The 19395-nt window shown below is 45.0% G+C and overlaps 1 protein-coding gene across 2 annotated transcripts in view; it reads right to left on the reverse strand.

Annotated features, from left to right (window-relative positions):
• Positions 1-19395, reverse strand: part of PLCE1 (phospholipase C epsilon 1) — a 275881-nt gene that overhangs the window by 74663 nt on the left and 181823 nt on the right. For both annotated transcript variants that reach the window (XM_024739518.1, XM_024739519.1), the window contains exons 4-6: positions 11270-11415; positions 4896-5154; positions 2595-2800 (exon numbers count right to left, since the gene is read on the reverse strand). In XM_024739518.1, the coding sequence (XP_024595286.1) occupies positions 2595-2800; positions 4896-5154; positions 11270-11415 (611 nt within the window). The remainder of the gene's footprint in view (positions 1-2594; positions 2801-4895; positions 5155-11269; positions 11416-19395) is intronic.

A 19395-nucleotide genomic window follows, 5' to 3' on the forward strand; every position in this document is an offset into this window, starting at 1 on the left:
GAAACTGAGGTTCAGAAGGGATGAGTAACTGCTCCAGGTTACCCAACTCAGAAGAGACCTACCCAAGGCAGGATTCTGGTCTGTCTGAACCTTTAGCCTGGGCTATTCATTACTAGGTGCGTTGCCTTCTACTTGGTCATAACAAAATACAATGGGGTTAAAATAGGCAAAACAAGACTTAATAAGTGGGCCTGCGAAGTGCCTCTGCTAAAAATAAAATACAGTTAGTTCAAAGGCACTCATTGGGAAATACTGTCATGGTACCAGATGAGCAAGAACAGCCCTCCTTGACTCAACCTTAGATTTTCACTGTGTGTGTGTGTGCGCCTGTGTGTGCACATAAAGGACTTGTCTGCTTGGACAGTTTAGCACGTTGCCTTCCCTGAGTCAGGAACCTGGATTACCAGGGCCAGAAGGATCTTAGGGGGAAGGCAAGGGAGCCTTTATTGCCTCCTTTCTATTTGGCCACTTGGTAGGAACATGCCTAAGAGAGACTCATTCTCTTCGAAGCATGAGGAATTGTTACTAAGATCAAGCTTTCTGCTGTTTGATCCATAGATATCACTAGCAAAGTGGTGGATAAAACTGAGAAGGAGTTGGGTCCATACATCCCTGGGAAGGAATGTTCCCATCATCTTGAGGCAGTCGGGCAGCCGACTGCCTCTTGGCAAGGCATGAACAGCAGCCCTGGGCTTCTCGGACTCTCAGGCTAGCTCCTGGTCCCTGAGCAAGATCCCACTACTGCTTTCAAACAGCAAGAGCTTCTTCTTCCTTGCCCCACATAAATAGATATTCCTAAGAAAGAAAAGAAATCCACAAGGGATCTCACAAACCTGATGGTCAGAATATCCTTTTCAAATCACCCACACTGGAAACACTGGAAACAACCCAAATGTCCAGCAACAATAAAATGTATAAATAAAATTTGAAGTAATTCATACAACACAATCCTGCACAGCAATGAAAATGAACATGCAATGGCTGGCTGCCTGCAACAACATGGACAAATCTTAAGCAAGACATACAGGCATATATACTGTATGATTACATTAATATAAATTTCAAAACCAGGGAAAACTATACTATATTGTTTAGAGAGACACAATAGTGGTAAAATTATAAAGAAAAGCAGGATGTACTATCATACAATCACAGCAGTGAACTTTTCTTTAGGGAGAGAGGTGGTGACATAATGGAGAAGGGAAACAAGGGGTTTGTGGGTGCTGACAGTGTTTTCACTCTGGGTGGTAGTTACACATGCATTCACTTGAAACTATTCAAAAACATTAGCTTTTTTTAAAAAATTTAATTTTAGAATAGTTTTAGATTTGTAGAGAAATTGCAAAGACAGTATACCCCACATCCAGTTTTCCCTATTATTAACATCTTACATTAAGGGTGGTATATTTGACACAATTCATGAACCAATACTGTGATACATTATTATTTATTAAAGTCTATACTCTGTTTAGATTTCCTTAGTTTTTTATCCATTTGCCTTTTCTGTTCCAGGATTCCATCCAGGAATCCGTATTTCATTTAACCATCATATTTCTTTATGTTTCTCAGACTTTCTCAGTTTCTCAGACTTTCCTTGTTTTTGATGGTCTCGACAGTTTTGAGGAGCAGTGGTCAGGCATTTTGTAGAATGACCATCAATTAGAATTTGCCTGATAATTTTCTAATTTTCTCATAATTATTCTGGGGCTCTGGGTTCTGGGGAGGAAGACCACAGAGGTAGAGTGCCATTTTCATCACACCACATTCAGGGAACATACTATCAACACGACTTACTCTGTTGATGTCGACCTGGCTGAGGTAGTGCTGGTCATGTCCACTGCAAAGTTACTTTAAAAAAAAAAAGAACTCCTTTCTACACTGTAATCTTTGGAAGGAATTCACTGCGTGCAGCCCACACTTAAGGAATTCTGCTCTACCTTGTAGAGGGTGGAGTGTATACATAAGTTATTTGGAATTCTTCTGCATGGGAGATTTGTCTCTTCTCCCCTATTTGTTTGTTTATTTATCATTTACATATATGGACTCATGAATATTTATATAATACTTTGGGTTATAGTCTAATACTACTTTATTTTGTTGCTCAAATAGTTCCAGTTGGCAATCGGGAGCTCTTTCAGTTGGCTCTTGTAGTTCTTTGACATAACCTCATTATTTTGTTTTTTTTTTCTCAGCACTTCTTTAGTTTTTGGCACAAGATGGTCCAGGCTCATCTTGTGTATTTCCTGTCCCAGTCCTAGAATCAGCCATTTCTCCAAGAAGCTTTGCTTTCTTTCACTGAAAAATGTTATTAGAAATCAAAATTTGGGTGCTAGGTGCAAATCCACTCTTTTTTATGCACTTTTTTTTTTTGCGGTACGCGGGCCTCTCACTGTTGTGGCCTCTCCCGCTGCGGAGCACAGGCTCCAGACACACAGGCTCAGCAGCCATGGCTCACAGGCCCAGCCGCTTCGCGGCATGTGGGATCTTCCCGGACCGGGGCACGAGCCCATGTCCCTTGCACCGGCAGGCGGACTCTCAACCACTGCGCCACCAGGGAAGCCCGCGCATCCCAATTTTTAAAATGTAAAACTTACTGCCATCGGGCTTTATCCTTCAGGGAATTTTTCCTAGCGCTGCTCCCCTCACTGGGGCTGTCCTCCTCTTCTGTCTCCAGACTTCGACTGCAGCTTCTGATGATCTGAAAGATGCTGTTGACGGTGGACTCCTTCTCTGAATTCTTTAAGCCATTCTGTCCCACTCGTTGTAAGAAATTATCTTGTCCACTATAATCGGCTACAAACTACAGAAAAATATACTGAGGATTTGTGATTGCAACTTCACATACTACATCTAAATAACCTACTTAGCTAGGGAAACAAAATCGTAACAGTCATAAATAATGGCATTTCTGCCTCTTTTACTGGGGGAAAGAAAACCTCCAGGAAAAACATTTTTTTCCTTTCACCGCATGAAATACCAAAAGTCACTTTTGTTTCCACTAAGACAACTTTAGTCCTGCTAGGAATCAACACTCCACTTTGAATTTACAACATAAAAAGCAATATTTTTTCAAGGGTTCCCTAGGGAGAAGATTAGCCACTTTACAGAGGAAGGACAGGGTTATTTTATCCTTGTAGTGAAATTGAGAAAAACCATGACAAAAGTGTATTATTCTATGGAACTGGATAAAATTACTGGGGCCCAAGAAAATGATGGAGAAAGGGGGACATTTTGCTTTATTTATTTCCTATACATCTTACGGTATAACACAGAGGCTTCCTGCTGGTTTATAAGCTCTTATTGTCTGTATTTGTGATCAGGAAGTTTCTCCCATCAGAAGTCAGAGTGAGACAGGCTGGGACCTAGGACCCTTTGCTGGGACCTGGGACCCTTTGCTGCAGTGATGGGACCTGGGACCCTTTGCTGCAGTGCTGGGACCGGGGACCCTTTGCTGCAGTGCTGCAGTGCTTGCACCTGGACACACCTCTCCTCCAGCAACAAAATGCAAAGAAACTGTACAGGACTAAAAATAACCGGATGCATGCACAGTTGGGGCAAATTCTAGACCCAAAAGATACAAAGAGACCAAAAAAACCCAACTGCCACTTTTGAAGAGTGGGGAGCAAAAGCAGGGTACTGAGCATGCCCCATGCACACAGCACCACGAGAGGGGTTGGCAAAACACCTAAGCCACCGGTCTGGACCGACCCCTGAACACATGCCTACCCTCACCCCATATAAGGAACAAGCTCTCCCCACCCCCGCTCAGGGAGCTGCAGCAGGGGCCCCAATAAAGCCTTGCCTGAATTTCTTGTCTGGCCTCTAGTCAATTTCTATTGGCTGGGGAAGGCCAAGAACCCTGGTCGGTAACAAGAGGGGCAGCTAGGCCATGAGATAGGGTGTTCCTGCCTTCTGAGACATGAGGGAGGCGGTGTGGGTGCAGCTTTGGGGGGCTTGCTTTAAGCTTTCCCCTCCATTTCTTGCACCTTATCCCTCCCTCATAAGCCAGGGAGATGCAAGCCAGTAGTGCTGCCGGCACCTGTCAGAGGTTCTAAGTCTCCCTGATACCAGGCAATGCTTTTGTTCCCAGGTGACCTGGAAGAGGCTGCAGTTTTAGGAAGTTTTCCCACTGCCACTGAGAAGGGCTGTGTGTGAGTGTGAGAGTGTGTGTGTGTAAGGTCAGCAGTGGGTGCTGTCACCATGGTGAGAATGACTCTAGATTTCGGTGTGGGACTTCCAGGTATGGGACTCCTCAAAATTCTCTGTAAAGTTCCCCCCTTTTAGTCCCTTCTATCATTTCTAAACACTATATAAGAGATTTCCATATCTTCTTCCATTTCTCAATGCCCTTCTCTCCAATGCCCAATGCTCTGTGTCCAAGCTCTGTGGTCTTCTCCATGCTGGGGGTCAGGAATGAGAAGCAACGGGCCAGGGGGAATGGAGGCAGTGCGATCAGGAGCCCGGAGCTCGTCTTTAGAAGACGTACCAGATTCCCACAAAGGAGGAAAGGAAGGCAGTATTGACTTCCCTTCAGTCTTTCTTCCACTGATCCAGAAAAGTTACCACTATCGCTTGACTTCTTGTATCCCCTGCACCCAGACATTCCCACCCAATAAGAGAGAAGAAAACCCCATCAACCTTTAAAAAAAAAATCAGGAAACAATACCCATTTGCACTTGTACTTTCACACTGCCTCATTAAAGCTAACTTAATATTAAGCCCCAACAGTGTTAGTTGGCATTCTTTTCTCTGGAACGTTCAAGGACCTATTACCCAACACAACAGTGACAACTGATAACCCTGGGCTCAGAAAGGTCTCTCTTCTGGCTTTAGTGAGTGACAAGCCAGGCGGCAACAATGACTCACCAGACCATGAGGATTTTGAAAGGCCTCACCTCTAGAGTTTCTTCTTGGGAATTGTACCTCGGGCAAAGCTTCATGAGGCCAGAGGCTCCATCAAGCACCTCACAGAGCTCCTTCAGAAACACCCCGCAGAATGGAACCACCTTACAGCCAGGGATGTGCAGCGCCCGAGTCACCACCTTCCTGTACTCGCAGGAAGATTCATGCTGGGCCATGGCGTCCTTCAGGCTTCTCATCGTCTCCAGGTCAGACTGGTCCATAAACTGCCACATTTTTAAAACTTTTCTTGACCTATTACAAGTCAATGACATTTTTTTTTTTAGACTGAAGGAGAAATAATATAATTTACATGAAATAGCCTAAATTCCATACAAAATTCATTTTATTTCATGTTTTCTTTCTGTTTTAATATTTATTTAGGATTCCCCAAATGATGTGAATATTACTTTAATAAATTGAAACACAAAATTAAATAGGACGGATACATACAAAAATACATGTGGGGACTTCCCTGGTGGTGCAGTGGTTAAGAATCTGCCTGCTAATGCAGGGGACATGGGTTCAATCCCTGGTCCGGGAAGATCCCACATACCGCGGAGCAACTAAGCCTGTGTGCCACAACTACTGAGCCCACGCGCTGCAACTACTGAAGCCCACGTGCTCTAGGGCCCGCGTGCTGCATCGACTGAGGCTGCGTGCTGCAACTACTAATGCCCTCGCGCCTAGAGCCCGTGCTCCACAACAAGAGAAGCCACTGCAATGAGAAGCCTGCGCACCTCAACGAAGAGTGGCCCCCGCTCGCCGCAACTAGAGAAAGCCAGCGCGCAGTAATGAAGACCCAATGCAGCCAAAAAACGAACACACACGTGTAGGAGGAGTTAATTTCGGAAGGTGGGCACTGAACCTAAGTTTGAGTTTTTCTGATTTCCCAAAAGGGAAACTTCCTGGGTAATATGGTTTCTACAGGTATTTATGGAGGATCGCCCGCAGAAAATGTGTTCCATCCACTCCTCTTGATCTTTTAAATGTTATTGGATTAGGCCAGTCCCGCAGGGATACCCACGAAGCCTGTTTTGACCTCTTCTGTTGAATTGCTTCTACTGAATCCAGCTCTGACATTAAGTCACTGGCCTGTCTTGAGGGACATTATCTTAAAGTATTATTTGCAGAATAGGATGTTAAATGAGATTTTTCCTACTTTGAAATTGCTGCTGAGAACAACAGCTGACATTGAACCCCACCTTCTAAAGAGAGGCAGTGGGTTGGCACCAGGAGACCCAAACTGCTCTGCCCTCAGAGGTCTCCCACCCTCCATCAGCAGAGGAACTGGGTCTGAGCAGCCACATAGGGAACGCTTCTTTGGAGAGGGCTGTCAGGGCACCATATGTGAGAAGGAGGAAATCACCCAAGTGCAGGGGCTTCAAGGGAACTCCATGCAGCGGCTGATCCATGTCCCAGCAGTTTGTTGGTCAGAGACTGACTGGTGTGTGATTTGCTTGGGGAAGTCTAACGATGAGAGGCTGCCTTGAGCTGCCTGATGGCAGCATGAGGGAGAAGGTTCCAGCGGGCGTGGCTCGCATTTGCAGACTCTGGGCGGGCAAAGCGCTGGGTGTTTCTGTGAGTCAGGAATGGACTCTGAGAGTCAGTGGGGCCTGAGTTATCTTGAAAGGCCTGCCGATGAGGTGACCTTAGTGGAAACAGTCTGTGAGGGTAGGACTTCCAGAACTAGACACTGTAGCGGGGAGGACTGAGTAGTCAGCCAGAGGTGCACTGCCCCTTACCAGGTAACGGTGCAGGGAGGTGGCTATGGGACAGTGGGTGAAGTTAAGGCAGGTAACTAGGAAGTAACCCTGAAACCACCCCTCATGGCTCTCAGTGGGGGCTCCAAGGCCAGATCACCGCTGCCCCAGTCAAGTAACACGGGCTCCCTTTACCCCTCCACCCTTCTCCTCTCCTCTCCTGTCCATTTCTTCTGCAGGGACTCTGAGTTGGAGGGAGAGGGAGAGAAAAGATAAACCATGTCTTCCCACACTCCCGCAGCTTTCTGAGACTGGTTGGGCTGCAAAATTGGGGAAAGAGTGAAGCTTTAAATGAGAAGTTGAAGTTTTGATTTATATCAGACTGGATTAAAAGATCATTATGTAATATCTAAGATATCCAAAAGACATAAAGAAGCACAACATGACAAACACCCACACATCAACCTCTCAGTTTAAAAAAATAAAGCATTAATAATATGATTGAGGCCCCAATGGATTCCTCCACGAGCATATCCTCCTCCCTCTCTCACCACAGGGGACCACAGGGCACCACAACTGCGACTTTAGTGCTCTCCTTCCCTTACAATTCCTCATACTTTCCCAACACACACAGATAGCGCTAAGCAGTTTGTAGAATCGTTTGTGCATTTTTAAACTTCATACAAACGGTGTCACGCTGTAGGTAACTCTCAGGCAACCTGCTTTTGTGGCATTGCCGTACGATTCTCAGGTTCATTCACGCTCATGGACGTAGGTGAATGAGACTGCTTATTAACCACAGAAGTGATGGGGAAAGACACAGCGTCCCCAGAGACACGACCCAGAGTTAGGGGAAGGAGAGCCAACTGGCAGGTTTGAAAGACAGTGAGGTCAGAAAAATAAAATTGTCTCCTGATTTCACCCCACTAAGTTCAGCTTGTTCTACAACGAGTTCCTTATAAGGTAGTGAGAGTCCTTTTGGGGCCATGGAGTAGAGGTTTAAATAAATGAAGTGAATACATGAATGAGACTTGGTTCTCATTATTTAATCATCCTTCTTTCCGTGAGTAATGGAGCCGTCATAGTACTCTGGGGGGCAAAAGACAAACCTCAGTAAAGATCAAATGATTTTTTGTTAGACTGAGAATTGACACTTTTAAAAAACCTCTATTTCTTTTTATGATTATAAAGGTAGTAGATGCCCATCGTAGATGACCTGGAAAATACCAATAATATAGAAAATCCACCCGTAGTCCTTCCACCCACAGACAACATTAGGTATATTTCCTTCCAGTATTTATTGTATTTGTGTCTCTCTGGTCTAAACATTTAATAATAAATTTTGTTGTATAAATATTGCTGAGGTTATTAAGTATAGACCGCTTTGTTCCCACGTAGTTTTACGTATTTTATGTTACTTGTTTTCCAGTGATATTAAAAATGTTTTATAAACATAATTTTTGGTGGCTAAATAATATTCCATTGTATGATTGCATCATGTTATTTCCCTCATTTTTCTATTGTTGTTCATTTGGGTTATTTTATTTTATTATTTTAAAACTGAAGTGTAGTTGACACTTGGGTTATTTTATATTGACATTAAAATTGAGTAAATCTTGTTATATGTAAATCTTTGTACTTCTAATTGTTTCCTGTAAACAGCTGAGAATTTAGTTTGAGGAAGCAAAATGTATAAAGTATACAGAAAAGCAGTCACTTAACAGTAAGTGCCCCCTTCTCATCTAATCGTTTTAAAAATAAAAAACTTTCAGTTATCTTGGTGTAGTTCAATTACCTGTAATCTAAATATTTTCAAACCTGAAAGTACACACATGAGCTCTGCCTCCACAATCATTCCATCATAAGGACATCTAGCAACTTACCTCCTGTATATATTGTTCCAGCCAAAGAGCTACTAAACTTGGTACTTTTACCCATCTATTTGTAAAGATCAGTTCAGTTTTAAGCCAAATATAGGAGCATGAAACTAGGTAGCAGTGGGTCTGGGGTGCCCAGGAATCAGTGGTGAGGTTAGCTCGTTTGGGGTTATTCCTCACCTAAGAAAGAGTTACCTGACTCTATGGACTTCTTGGATTTTGAATTCAAACTAAGTTGGGTCTAAAATTCCTATTCACCCAAGGCCTCCACGGGTCATTCTGAGGCCATTCTTGTATCAAGAGAGTCTCTAATAGAGCGGTCCCCAACTTTTTTGGCACCAGAGACTGGTTTCGTGGAAGACAATTTTTCCACGGAACAGAGGTGGGGGGGGATGGTTTCGGGATGATTCACGCGCATTACGTTTATTCTGTGCTTTTTTTCTATTATTATTACACTGTAATATATAGTGAGATAATTATACAACTCTCCGTAATGCAGAATCAGGGGGAGCCCTGAGCTTGTTTTCCTGCAACTAGATGGTCCCATCTGGGGGTGATGGGAGACAGTGACACCTGAATTATGTGGCTTATGTTCAGTCTACTCCATAAGATGCAGCTTAACTGTCACTTGCCACTCACTGATGGGGTTTTGCTATGAGTCTGCAAGCAATTGACTTATTATAGTCTCTGTGTAGTCAAACCACTTTGCTAATGATAATCTGTATTTGTAGCCGCTCCCCAGCGCTAGCGTCACTGTCTCAGCTCCACCTCAAATCATCGGGCATTAGATTCTCATAAGGAGTGCGCAACCTAGATCCCTCGCATGTGCAGTTCACAGTAGGGTTTGAGCTCCTATGAGAATCTAATGCCACCACTGATCTCACAGGAGGTGGAGCTCAGGTGGTAATGCGAGCGATGGGGAGTAGCTGTAAATACAGATGAAGCTTCTCTCGCTCACCTGTCACCTCCTGCTGTGCGGTCCAGTTCCTAACAGGCCATGGACCACTATTGGTTGGAGACCCCTGCTCTAATACATGGTACGTGGCAGCCAACCTCCAAAGATCCACACGTCCTCCTGCAGTGTGGTCCCCACACATAATGAATCAGTGCTGGTCCTATGTGACCAGTCCAATATGGCAGAAGTGACAGTGCATTACTCCTGAGGCCAGGACATAAAAGGTACTGCAGCATTGTTCTTTTGGATCATTCACTGTGGAGGGAGACAGCTGCCAAGCTGTGAGGACAGTGACATCCCGAAGAGAAGACGTGAAGTCCCCAGACAACAGCCTGCACCAGTTTGCCAGTCAAATACAGAGGATAAGCACCATTAAAATAGAACTATTTTATCATAATGTGATCATTCTTTTTTTTTAAGAAAAGTGACACAAATTCTTTGTAGAAAATTTATCACAAAGAGAACCAAATCATCTGGATAAAGCCTCCTTCTCCCAGTATTTTTCCTTCTTTTGAGCTATGCTTGGTGCATTTTGACCATTTTAAATGCCAATGACATGATCATTTGAGTTTATTCTTAGTTGAGAAAGTTCAAAAGGACAGAAAAATTTCCAACTCAGAATTTTCCCCTCCACCCCCAACCTTGAATCCCTATGTAGGGCCTGGAGAATCAAAGAAAAACCTTGAAGTGTTATGAAGCAAGATCTATTTATAGATCTATCTATAGATTTATAGAACCCTCAATGGGAAGGTGAATCTCAGACAACAACAACAGCAATCACAGGTCCTCTTTCCGGAGGCTTACTACATGCCAGACACACATACCCAACACTTTACATTATCACATTAAATCCTATGTAAAGGGGTAGGTGATTTTCACTATTGTCCCCATTTACAGATGAAGAAACTGAGGCTCAGTGAAGTCAAGTAACTTGCCCAGATCACACAGCTATTCAGTGGGGGGAGCCAGGATTTGATTCTCTGCTATTCTCATTCGACCATTCATACTCGTCTCCTTCACACCACACTTTCACCCGCAAGAGTGAGAAGCAGCTACTTTGTGCAAGGTAACCAAAGCTGAAACGGAACAAGGCAGGAGGCTTTATGGGCAGAATGGTGATCTTATTATTAGCTTGATGGAGAAGGCGTAAGAGCAGGATATCACAGAGGTTAAGGGCACGGACTCTGAACTCAAGGTGGCCTGCAGTCACATCCCAGCCATGCCAGGTGACCTTGGGTGAATGACTTAATTTCTTCTTACCTTAGTTAGAACTTTCTTCTTTTGTATGGTGTGGGAATAATAATAGTATCTACCTCAAAAACTGTTCTGAGAATTAAAAGATTTAATGCATAGAACATGCTTAGTCCAATGCTTGACACATAGTAAGTGTTCAATAAAAATGAGAGCTAACATTATTCAATGCTTATTATCAGTGGTGACCACTGTTATTTTTAAGGGCAGTCAGTAGTTGGGAGCTTATAGTGCTGGGGTAATTCGTAAGGCAGAGCTGGGAAGAGATAGGTAACAGTGGGGCTTACAGGGCAGGCAGGGGAAGAGATAGGTCAGTGATGGGGTTGATGGAGTTATGCAATCAGATACTTAGCTTGGCCAAGAGCATGGGATCAGAGCAGACCCAGTGAATTAGGATCGTGACTTCTGAATTCTGCAGCATCTTTGAGGGACACGCATTGTGGTGCTAGCAGAGGTTATTTCCCCCAAATAATCACGTCTAATTGTCTGATTTGGGTAAATATGGTTACCCAGACAATTAATTCAGTGCCATGCAGCTGGTAAGAGGAAACCCCCCAGAAAACCATATTCCCTACCACCCATACCTGAGGCCGGCCAAGAACTCCATGACGGTGTTGTAGTTGCCCATGTTCCAGCAGCATTTGGCCACGTGCACCAAATATGAGAAGACTTCCCGCTTCTCCTCCATGGAGCCCGCCGTGAGGATCAGCCACGTCACCCAGGAGCTCACCTGCAGAATGCAGAGAGGGGCGTCCACTGAAACCATGTGCTGGAAGCTTGATACATACTTTTCCATAAGAAAAATGTTTTTTTTTTTAAAAAGTCAGTTTAGTATTAGGAAATGAAGGACCCAGCCAAGAGACTGAATTGAAGCTCTAGCTCCATCACTGCTTTGCAATGGAATTAACCTCTCTGTATTCTTCATCTTCATCTTTAAAATGAGGCTGAAAGGTAATTTATACAATCCCTTTTCAGCTATAAAATTCCATGAGACCATAAGAAAACAAGGCCTAAGGATAACTATGATTTAAATGTATTTGACCGAAAGAGCAAGAATAAATGCAATCAATGCACTTAGCCCATAAATGAAAGTCCATTTGTCAATTAATAAAATGTGTAATATTAAATGAAAAAATGCAAAAAAAATTTTTTGAACTGTCTTTCATAAAAACATTATCTATTATGCTCCTCAAATGACTAAATAATAGAACCAATATAGCCCTTCATATACGTTAACTCACGTATCTCTCACAACAATCCTGAGTCAGGAACTATAACTGTTCATTTTATAGATGACGAATGAAGGACAGAGGGCCTAAGAGACTTGCTCAAGGTCCTCAACCAATAGGTGGCAAAGCCTGAATTTGAACCGAGGTGTGTAGCCCAGAGGTGTCCCTATTAACCACTCACTAAATGCCTAATGTATATACTGTTCTCCTGCTCTAGGCTTAAGTTTAGTCTAGTGTGATTTGTCTTTTCTACTACACAGACTGAAGTATAATATTTAATAATAATCTACTACTAAAGTCCCCCCTTTATGGTATGCAGCCTCAAAATCCTTTGATTAATTGCTAAGATTATTTTGCTGCTACCTGTACTTTGGTGCTTGGAACACTAGTGTTCACTTACGTTACTTTCTCCATCCTGGCTGAGGTCTGGGCTGATAAGTTCAGTTGTTAATAGATCAAAGCCTTGGTCTTGACCCCACATGGCCCATTAGTTGTACCTGGTTTAGCAACAGTGCTGAAACCTGGGGAGCAACTCATTTCCCTGGCTTGAGCGAGAGTGAAGCCTGAACAGAGAAGCCTGCAGGGAAAAAAGAGTTCAAGGTCTAAGGCAACCACTTCCCTGACTCCCTCCCTCCAAATAAAATGAGAGGAATGAGTGGCATTTAGTGCTGGCAGCAACCGCAGAGGGCAGTCCAACCCCATGCTTCCAGATCAAGAATCCAAGGCTCATGGGAGAAATGATTTGCCAAGGTCACAATTCTTGATGTCAAAGCTAGGACTCCCAGGCTGGTGCTCTTTCAGCTGATGAAGGGAGCTAGTTTTTGTAAACTTGGCACTGGTAGGTCCTTCTAAGCACTCAATAAGAGATGCACATTTGAAGACAGAGATGGAATCAAAGGAGAAGGTACCGAGAAGAGTACCAAAAAATGATTAAAAAAATGAAAAAAGCAGAACAGAAGAGATTGATGCTGAACATGTCTTTCCTCTCCCTACACAAAAACAAATAGGGAAATAGCAACAGAGAGTTTCAGTGCTAAAACAGGGTTATAATCTGGTAGCAGCCAGGAGCGCTGCAGTAACAATCGGTCTCTTCCCTTCTGAAATTTGCTGAAGCAAAATGTGATGGGCCACCTGCCACCCCTGAGCCCAGCACGAGCCCAGTGGGCTCTAAGCAGGCACCACCGATCTCTACCTGTTCTGGACTTGGCTGAACTCTTGTGAAACATCAGGAGGACAGATCTGGAATCAGACCCCTAGGACAAGCCGTAGTCCAGATCATCCTGCAAGGAATTAAGAGCCTCTTGGAAGAAGATAACCATTCGTTTGATCTCCTGGGACTGCTTTGAGCACACAGGAGCCCTTTGGGATTCCCAAAACCAGCCCCTCTCCTGCAGCTGTGAGCAATCCCTGGCTCACTGTCTCCAAGCTCTTTCCCTTCACCTGGTTACCCAGCTAAAAGTCACCAGGCTGGTGAAACTCTGGCTCTCTAGACCAAGACATTATTTTGCCAGTAAAGACTGAGTGTCATTAATGCTTCTAACCAATTCTTCCTTTGGTGTGATTAGTTTTGATAAGCCCTATCCTGCTCTAAGAAATCATCAGAAAACACTCAGAATCATAACATCATTGACTCTGAGCTAGAAATCCAAATCCATCTCCTTAAAATACAAATGAAACCCTGAAAAGTTAAAATGGTTCTTCAAAGACACCCGATGCATTAGTTCTTGAGGCCTCTGGCTATATTTTTTCTATGGCTTTAGCTCCTTTCCTGTTGAAATTGATGGCAAATCAGTGTCTTTGCAAAGTCTCTGTACTTTCAGGCTATTTTGGTCCCACACAGTGACTTATTAGTGCAGTGACCTGAAAGGGTTAACATATCTTCCCTTGGAGAGACCTGCTTCACAGAGCAGACACAGACCACCAAGTGGTTTGTGCCTCAGTCCTGATCACACATCCAGATTTATTTCCTATCAGTCAAATCATTTTCCATATACTTTCCCACAAGGCTAGGAAAAAAATAGTGATACCATATTTCACATGGAAACCTAATTTAAGCCAACTGTTCTGTCTCTGAGTGTGAGTCCCCAGGGCTTGGTTATTGAGATTATGTAAGCACTGTTGTTACAAACACACAAACACACACACACACACACACACACACACACACACACACACACCCCAACATCTGCTTACAGACTTCAGGGACAATTCTTATCGTGGCCTAATGTATTCATAATTCCATAGGCATTAAGTAACGAGAGTGTCAGCACAATTATAAAAAATAAATGACACGAAAAGGAAACGAGCATTCAGTGATGACTGTAAAATGTAGCCCAAAGCATAAACATGGTCATATTTACTAAGTGGACAAGGGGATGTGTTGCCAATCCAGAATTTCAGGACACTGAAATCACACAGAAAAACACAAAAATCGCATACATGTACAGTACTATGACTCAAACACAGGGAGCAGTCCTAGAGCAGAAGGTGTTAAATGTGGCAGATTATTTTGCCTTATTTCAATGGTCAGCACAGCATAAAGAGAGAATCTGGCTCCCAGCCTAATTCTTTAAGCATTCCTCCCAGAGGCTCTGTGCTTACCCTGACAACCCTGATCCCTTCCTACATGCCTACAAGTCCTCCACAATTGCTTTTTTCTTTCCTTCTCAGGCCTTTCTCAGTACTCTGAGGCCCAGCCAAAGTGAAGAGCTTGCCCCCTCTTCCCACATCAAATGCCTTACTGGTATCACACAAGCTTCGTTTGGGAGGAATGTTCTCGCTCCATTCAAAATGACCTTTCCCTGGCCCACCATGTCTTGCCTGTGTCCTTTGTAAAGCCAAATCCTTATCTTGGCCCTTGAGGCCCCTGTCTGTTCTCCAGTCTCACCTCGGCTCTCTCTACTACACTCCTGCTTTTAGGGAGGTGAACCAGGCTTTTCCCACCCTAGGGATCTTGCACTGGTTGTTCCTTCTGTGGGAAGCCCCATCCCTCCACCTTTGATTTAGCTAATGTTGACTCATCCTTTGGGCAGAACTGTGCTTAGACCTGCAGTCCGACCCCCTGCCCATGCCCTGAGTTACAGAGGCCCATGTTGGCCCTCATCCAGCTGTGCTCCCCCACAGAGTGAGAAGTCTGTGGGGAGGAGGGAACCTGTCTGTCCACTGGCTGTGCACCCACCTCCAGATCGCTCACCCCTGTAGACCCAGGATTCCCAATCCCCTGTCCAAACAGCTCACTTCCAGGCCGGCAAGGGCCTGTTTTCTAGATCAGTCCTCCTGAGGGTAGATCATAACTCTAGGCCTGAAGGCTGGCCAAGTGGGGAGGGTGGTGTATTGATGGAGTTTACACTTGAGGCCGGAGGTGTCCACACGATACACAGGCATACGAGCCAGGATGGAAAGAGGAGGTGGGAAGGCCACGGGCGGGCCTTCCTTTGTACCTCGTGCTGAATTCCCTGAAGTCAGGGGAAGGGCCGCCTTCAGGAATCTGATGAAAGCCTTGCTGTCTTGAGGAGGCCTGTCCTGATGTCCCACCTGGGCTGGGTCCATGTGCTGTGCATTATGTGGTGCCCCAGGCTCCCTGGACAGTCAGCACCGTGTTCCCTAAAAGGCTGACTTTGGGGCTGCCGTGCTCACCAGCAGCAGAGCCCACTGTTAAGTGCTTAAGGAGAGTCTATGAATGAACGCATGTGACCTCCCCTGGGAAGGCCTTTCTGAAGGCTCACCGACACCCCACGTGCAACTTCCTCCTGCTTCTCTTTCACTGAATGTCGGACCTTGAGTGCAGCGTCACGTCTGCACTTGGGTTCTCACAGCTGTGTGGATTTACATCTGGCTTAGCTTTGTTATATTTGTGTGCCTGACTCTTTCACATGGGTCTGTTCTGTCTCCCCTCCCAGACCTTAAGTCCTCGAGGGCAGAGACCATCTTTCCCACATCCCCAGTGTGGGGATGCTCGGTGCCCCTGACCAGCAGGCAGGCCACTCAGAGTCCCAGGAGGCCGTAGGCAGAAAGGATTCTCAGCCTTCAAATGGTCAGATATTATATTTGGGAAAAGGCCTGAACACTTCCTACTGCTGTTCCCAGGTCCAGAAAAAGGGGACAAATGACTTCCTGCCAAGAAGTTTTTTTGAACATGCTGAGCACAAGTTTTCGTAGAAAGATGATCCTTTGTAACAGGTATCTGGTCACCCTCACTGCTAAGTCCAGCCTCAAATGGTGAAATCTAAAGAAGGCAACGAAAGTCTAGACAAAGCTCCTGTGAAGCGGGTTGTATGCAGTGCACATCTATACCCGCCCTCCACTGAGCTTTACGAGAACAACCCTTGAACTAGAGAATGTGGCCTGCACACGCAGGCAATACATTGACACACGTGTGCACACGCACGTGCACACACACACACACACAATGCCCCTGCCCAGGCGGTACTCCTCACAACATGGAGCACCGGCATCAAAATCTCCAGAGTGGTGGTAGGGTGTTTATTCAAATGCAGATTACAAGGCCTCATCCAGACCTAGAAACCAGTCTAAGATTGCAGCCCAGGAATCTGCATTTTAGATAACTCCCTGGTGTTCTTATATGCACTTAAGTTGAGAGCTATCTCAGGGGTTCGGTGTTCCTTTCTGCGCCCCTGAGCCTCGAGTCAGGAAAGCGTCACTTATGTAGTACCTGTCCAATACTATAAGTCACCACCTCTGTGACTGTACTTGAGACTGGGGCTGTCACCCGTTTGGAACGTGGAAGGAGGAGCCAGCGGGAGACAGCATAGCATAGTTGGTGGGGAGCGTGGGCACCGGAGTTGAGCGGACCTGCCTTCAACTCCCAGTTCCACTGTTACCCTGCACAGGTCCCTGAGGCAAGCGACCTACCCTCTCTGAGCCTCAATTCCCTTTTCAGTAAAAGGGGAATAATAATACTTACCTGATAAGACTGTTGTCAGGATGAACCTGGAGGTTGTATCTAAGATCTCAATGTGATGCTCAGTGTGTAGTTAAGGGCTCAATAGATGTTAACTACTGCGGCCACCTGCTGTTTCTACAACTACTATTAATATTGCTACCTGAGCTGTAGAGAAGCTGAATTCCAGGAAGCAGAGCACAGAAATTCAGAATAGAGGAGTCTCCAAGTTCCACTTCCTAACTACAAGGAAGGAAGCAGCCCAAGGCTGAGCCAGGAAGAATCTGTGGTTGCCTTGAGAAGGGTTTGCACCCCAAGCACAAGCCTGTCCTAAAAGGATAACTCATATTTCCTCTTCTCTGAAGGCTTCCCTGACTCCTCATTAGGAATAAATTTAACCATTATTTTCTATTTAAATTGCTCAATCCCATATACATATGTAGATATTTACATATATGTATGCATAGGAGTATTGCTAGTACCTTGTCCTGAACCAATCTCTTCCAAGTGTGAGCTCCTTGAAGCAGAGGCCAGGACTTAATGTCAGGGTCTTGTACTAAGGATGCAGTGGCCATCGAGTTACACATGCTCAGGCATCCTCCTTGATGTGAAGTGAGTGCAGAAGAGTCTCTCGAACTCCTGGTCCTGCTTGGCATGGTTCCACCATGACTGTGTTTAGGAGAGACTCAGATGGAAAAAAGGGGGCACCTGAAGGTGGTTTCTGGAGAAGCCCCAAACACATCTTGGATTATACTCTCAAATTGCGTCGCAGTTGTCTATAGAACAAACTCTAAACCTCTTTTTTTGGCCTTCAAGCATGGTATCATCTGATCTAAATTTACACCTCCAGCATTAATTTTCACTGTTGCCCGCCACTCATCTGTCTGACATTCCAATCCTACTACATTTTGTACCATTTCTTATTCTCTGCCTATTCTTTTCTACTTTTTAATTTAAAAAAAAGTCTACTTAAATACTCTGTCTTCTTTGCAGATATTACATTTTTAAAAAACTGTCTTAAGTACTTAACGTGTATTCATTTAATCCTACAACAAACCTAATGAAATGTATGTCATTATCATCCCATTTAATAGATGAAATGGAAACAGAGAGGTTTAGTCACTTTCCCAGTGTCACACAGCTAGTAAGTTGTGGAGGGAGGAATCCCAACCTAGGCAGCCCAGGCCCAGAGCCCGGGCTCATAATACTGTCTCTGCAGGCACAAGTTGGTTCTTGAATGCTGGTATTTCTTGGGGCTCTGTCCTTGACCCTTCTTGGATCTCTTCTTATGCTACCTCCTCTTCTTAGATGATTTCTTTCACTTGCCTGGTTTTACCCACCTCTCTGCTGCTGTCTCCAAATATCTATCTCTTGTCCTGTATATCCAAAAATTAACTGGACCTTTCCACCTGGAGGGCCCAAGGCCACCTCAAGCACACCCTGATCCCAGTCCTTGACTCTTCCTTCACCTTCCATTCCCTCATCCAACTGACTGCCAAACAGCCCAGATGTCACCTCCTCCAGGAAGCCTTTCTTGAATCCTCATGTTTAATCAAAATTACTTTATCACTGCACTGTGACCACTTTCCCCCTGTCCTCTGTCCCTGGAATTTGAGCTCCTTGAAGGCAGGCATTGTTTTACTCATTTATTTCCCAGCACAGGGTCCAGCATGAGTGGTGGGTCCTCAGTAACTTCTTACTTTGAGTCACACACAAAGCACAGCAGCCAACTCCCTGTCAGTGCTGCCCTTCTCAGCAGTGTCCAAGGGCCTGAGTACCCAGGGCATCTGGAGGCTGCAACCCCACCCTATAATCGCTTGTCTACTTGTTCTTCACCCAGGAGGCTCAGAGGCTTTTGCTGGGAAAGGATACTCTGGGAGCCATGGCATAGAAGGCCTGTGGGCATTTGGGCCCATGACTGGAAGATTCCATTTTCCCTGAGAGAACTGGGCATCAGAGAGTTAGGGTAGTGATGGCTTTCTCGTCTGCTCTGGAATGAGCTGGGACCATTCTGAGGTGCCCTGAGTGATGTTCAGGAAATGGCCTCCCAGGTTACTTAAGTCCCCCGATGGGGAACTCACTGGCTGCAGGCCACACTGCTTGGAAAAGGGAGAGAGAGAAGGTTGTCTTCCAGGGCCACCGAACAGGTCTGGAGGTTCTGAGACCTGCTGTGAATCACTCTGGGTCCCAGGGCAGGTGGACACCTGTCACAGGAAAGGAAAACTGAGCCAAACAAGTCACTATTTCACTCGCAGGGCCCAATGGCAAATGTTTGCCAATCGCAATGCGGATGGTGAGCAGGTAACAGGAGACCAACAGTTAAACCGATACCAATGATCAAGCAGGAAGGAGAGAAGGGAGGGGAATAAAATCGTTTGCATGTGTTGGTCTATGTTCCCCTGAAGACAAGTCTGTGTGAAGAAACAAAGGATATTGGCATCCCACCAAGATCAATGACATCCTGCCCGGTTGGACCCTGGTAGATATAATGGATCACTAAGAAGATAATTAAATCTGCCGTCTGTGCAGTACATGTGTGTAGGGGTGAGCGTCTGTGAATGAACTTGTTAGGGAATAAATC

Source organism: Neophocaena asiaeorientalis, unplaced genomic scaffold, assembly GCF_003031525.2.
Source record: "Neophocaena asiaeorientalis asiaeorientalis breed wild unplaced genomic scaffold, Neophocaena_asiaeorientalis_V1.1 scaffold597, whole genome shotgun sequence".
NCBI lineage: Eukaryota > Metazoa > Chordata > Mammalia > Artiodactyla > Phocoenidae > Neophocaena > Neophocaena asiaeorientalis.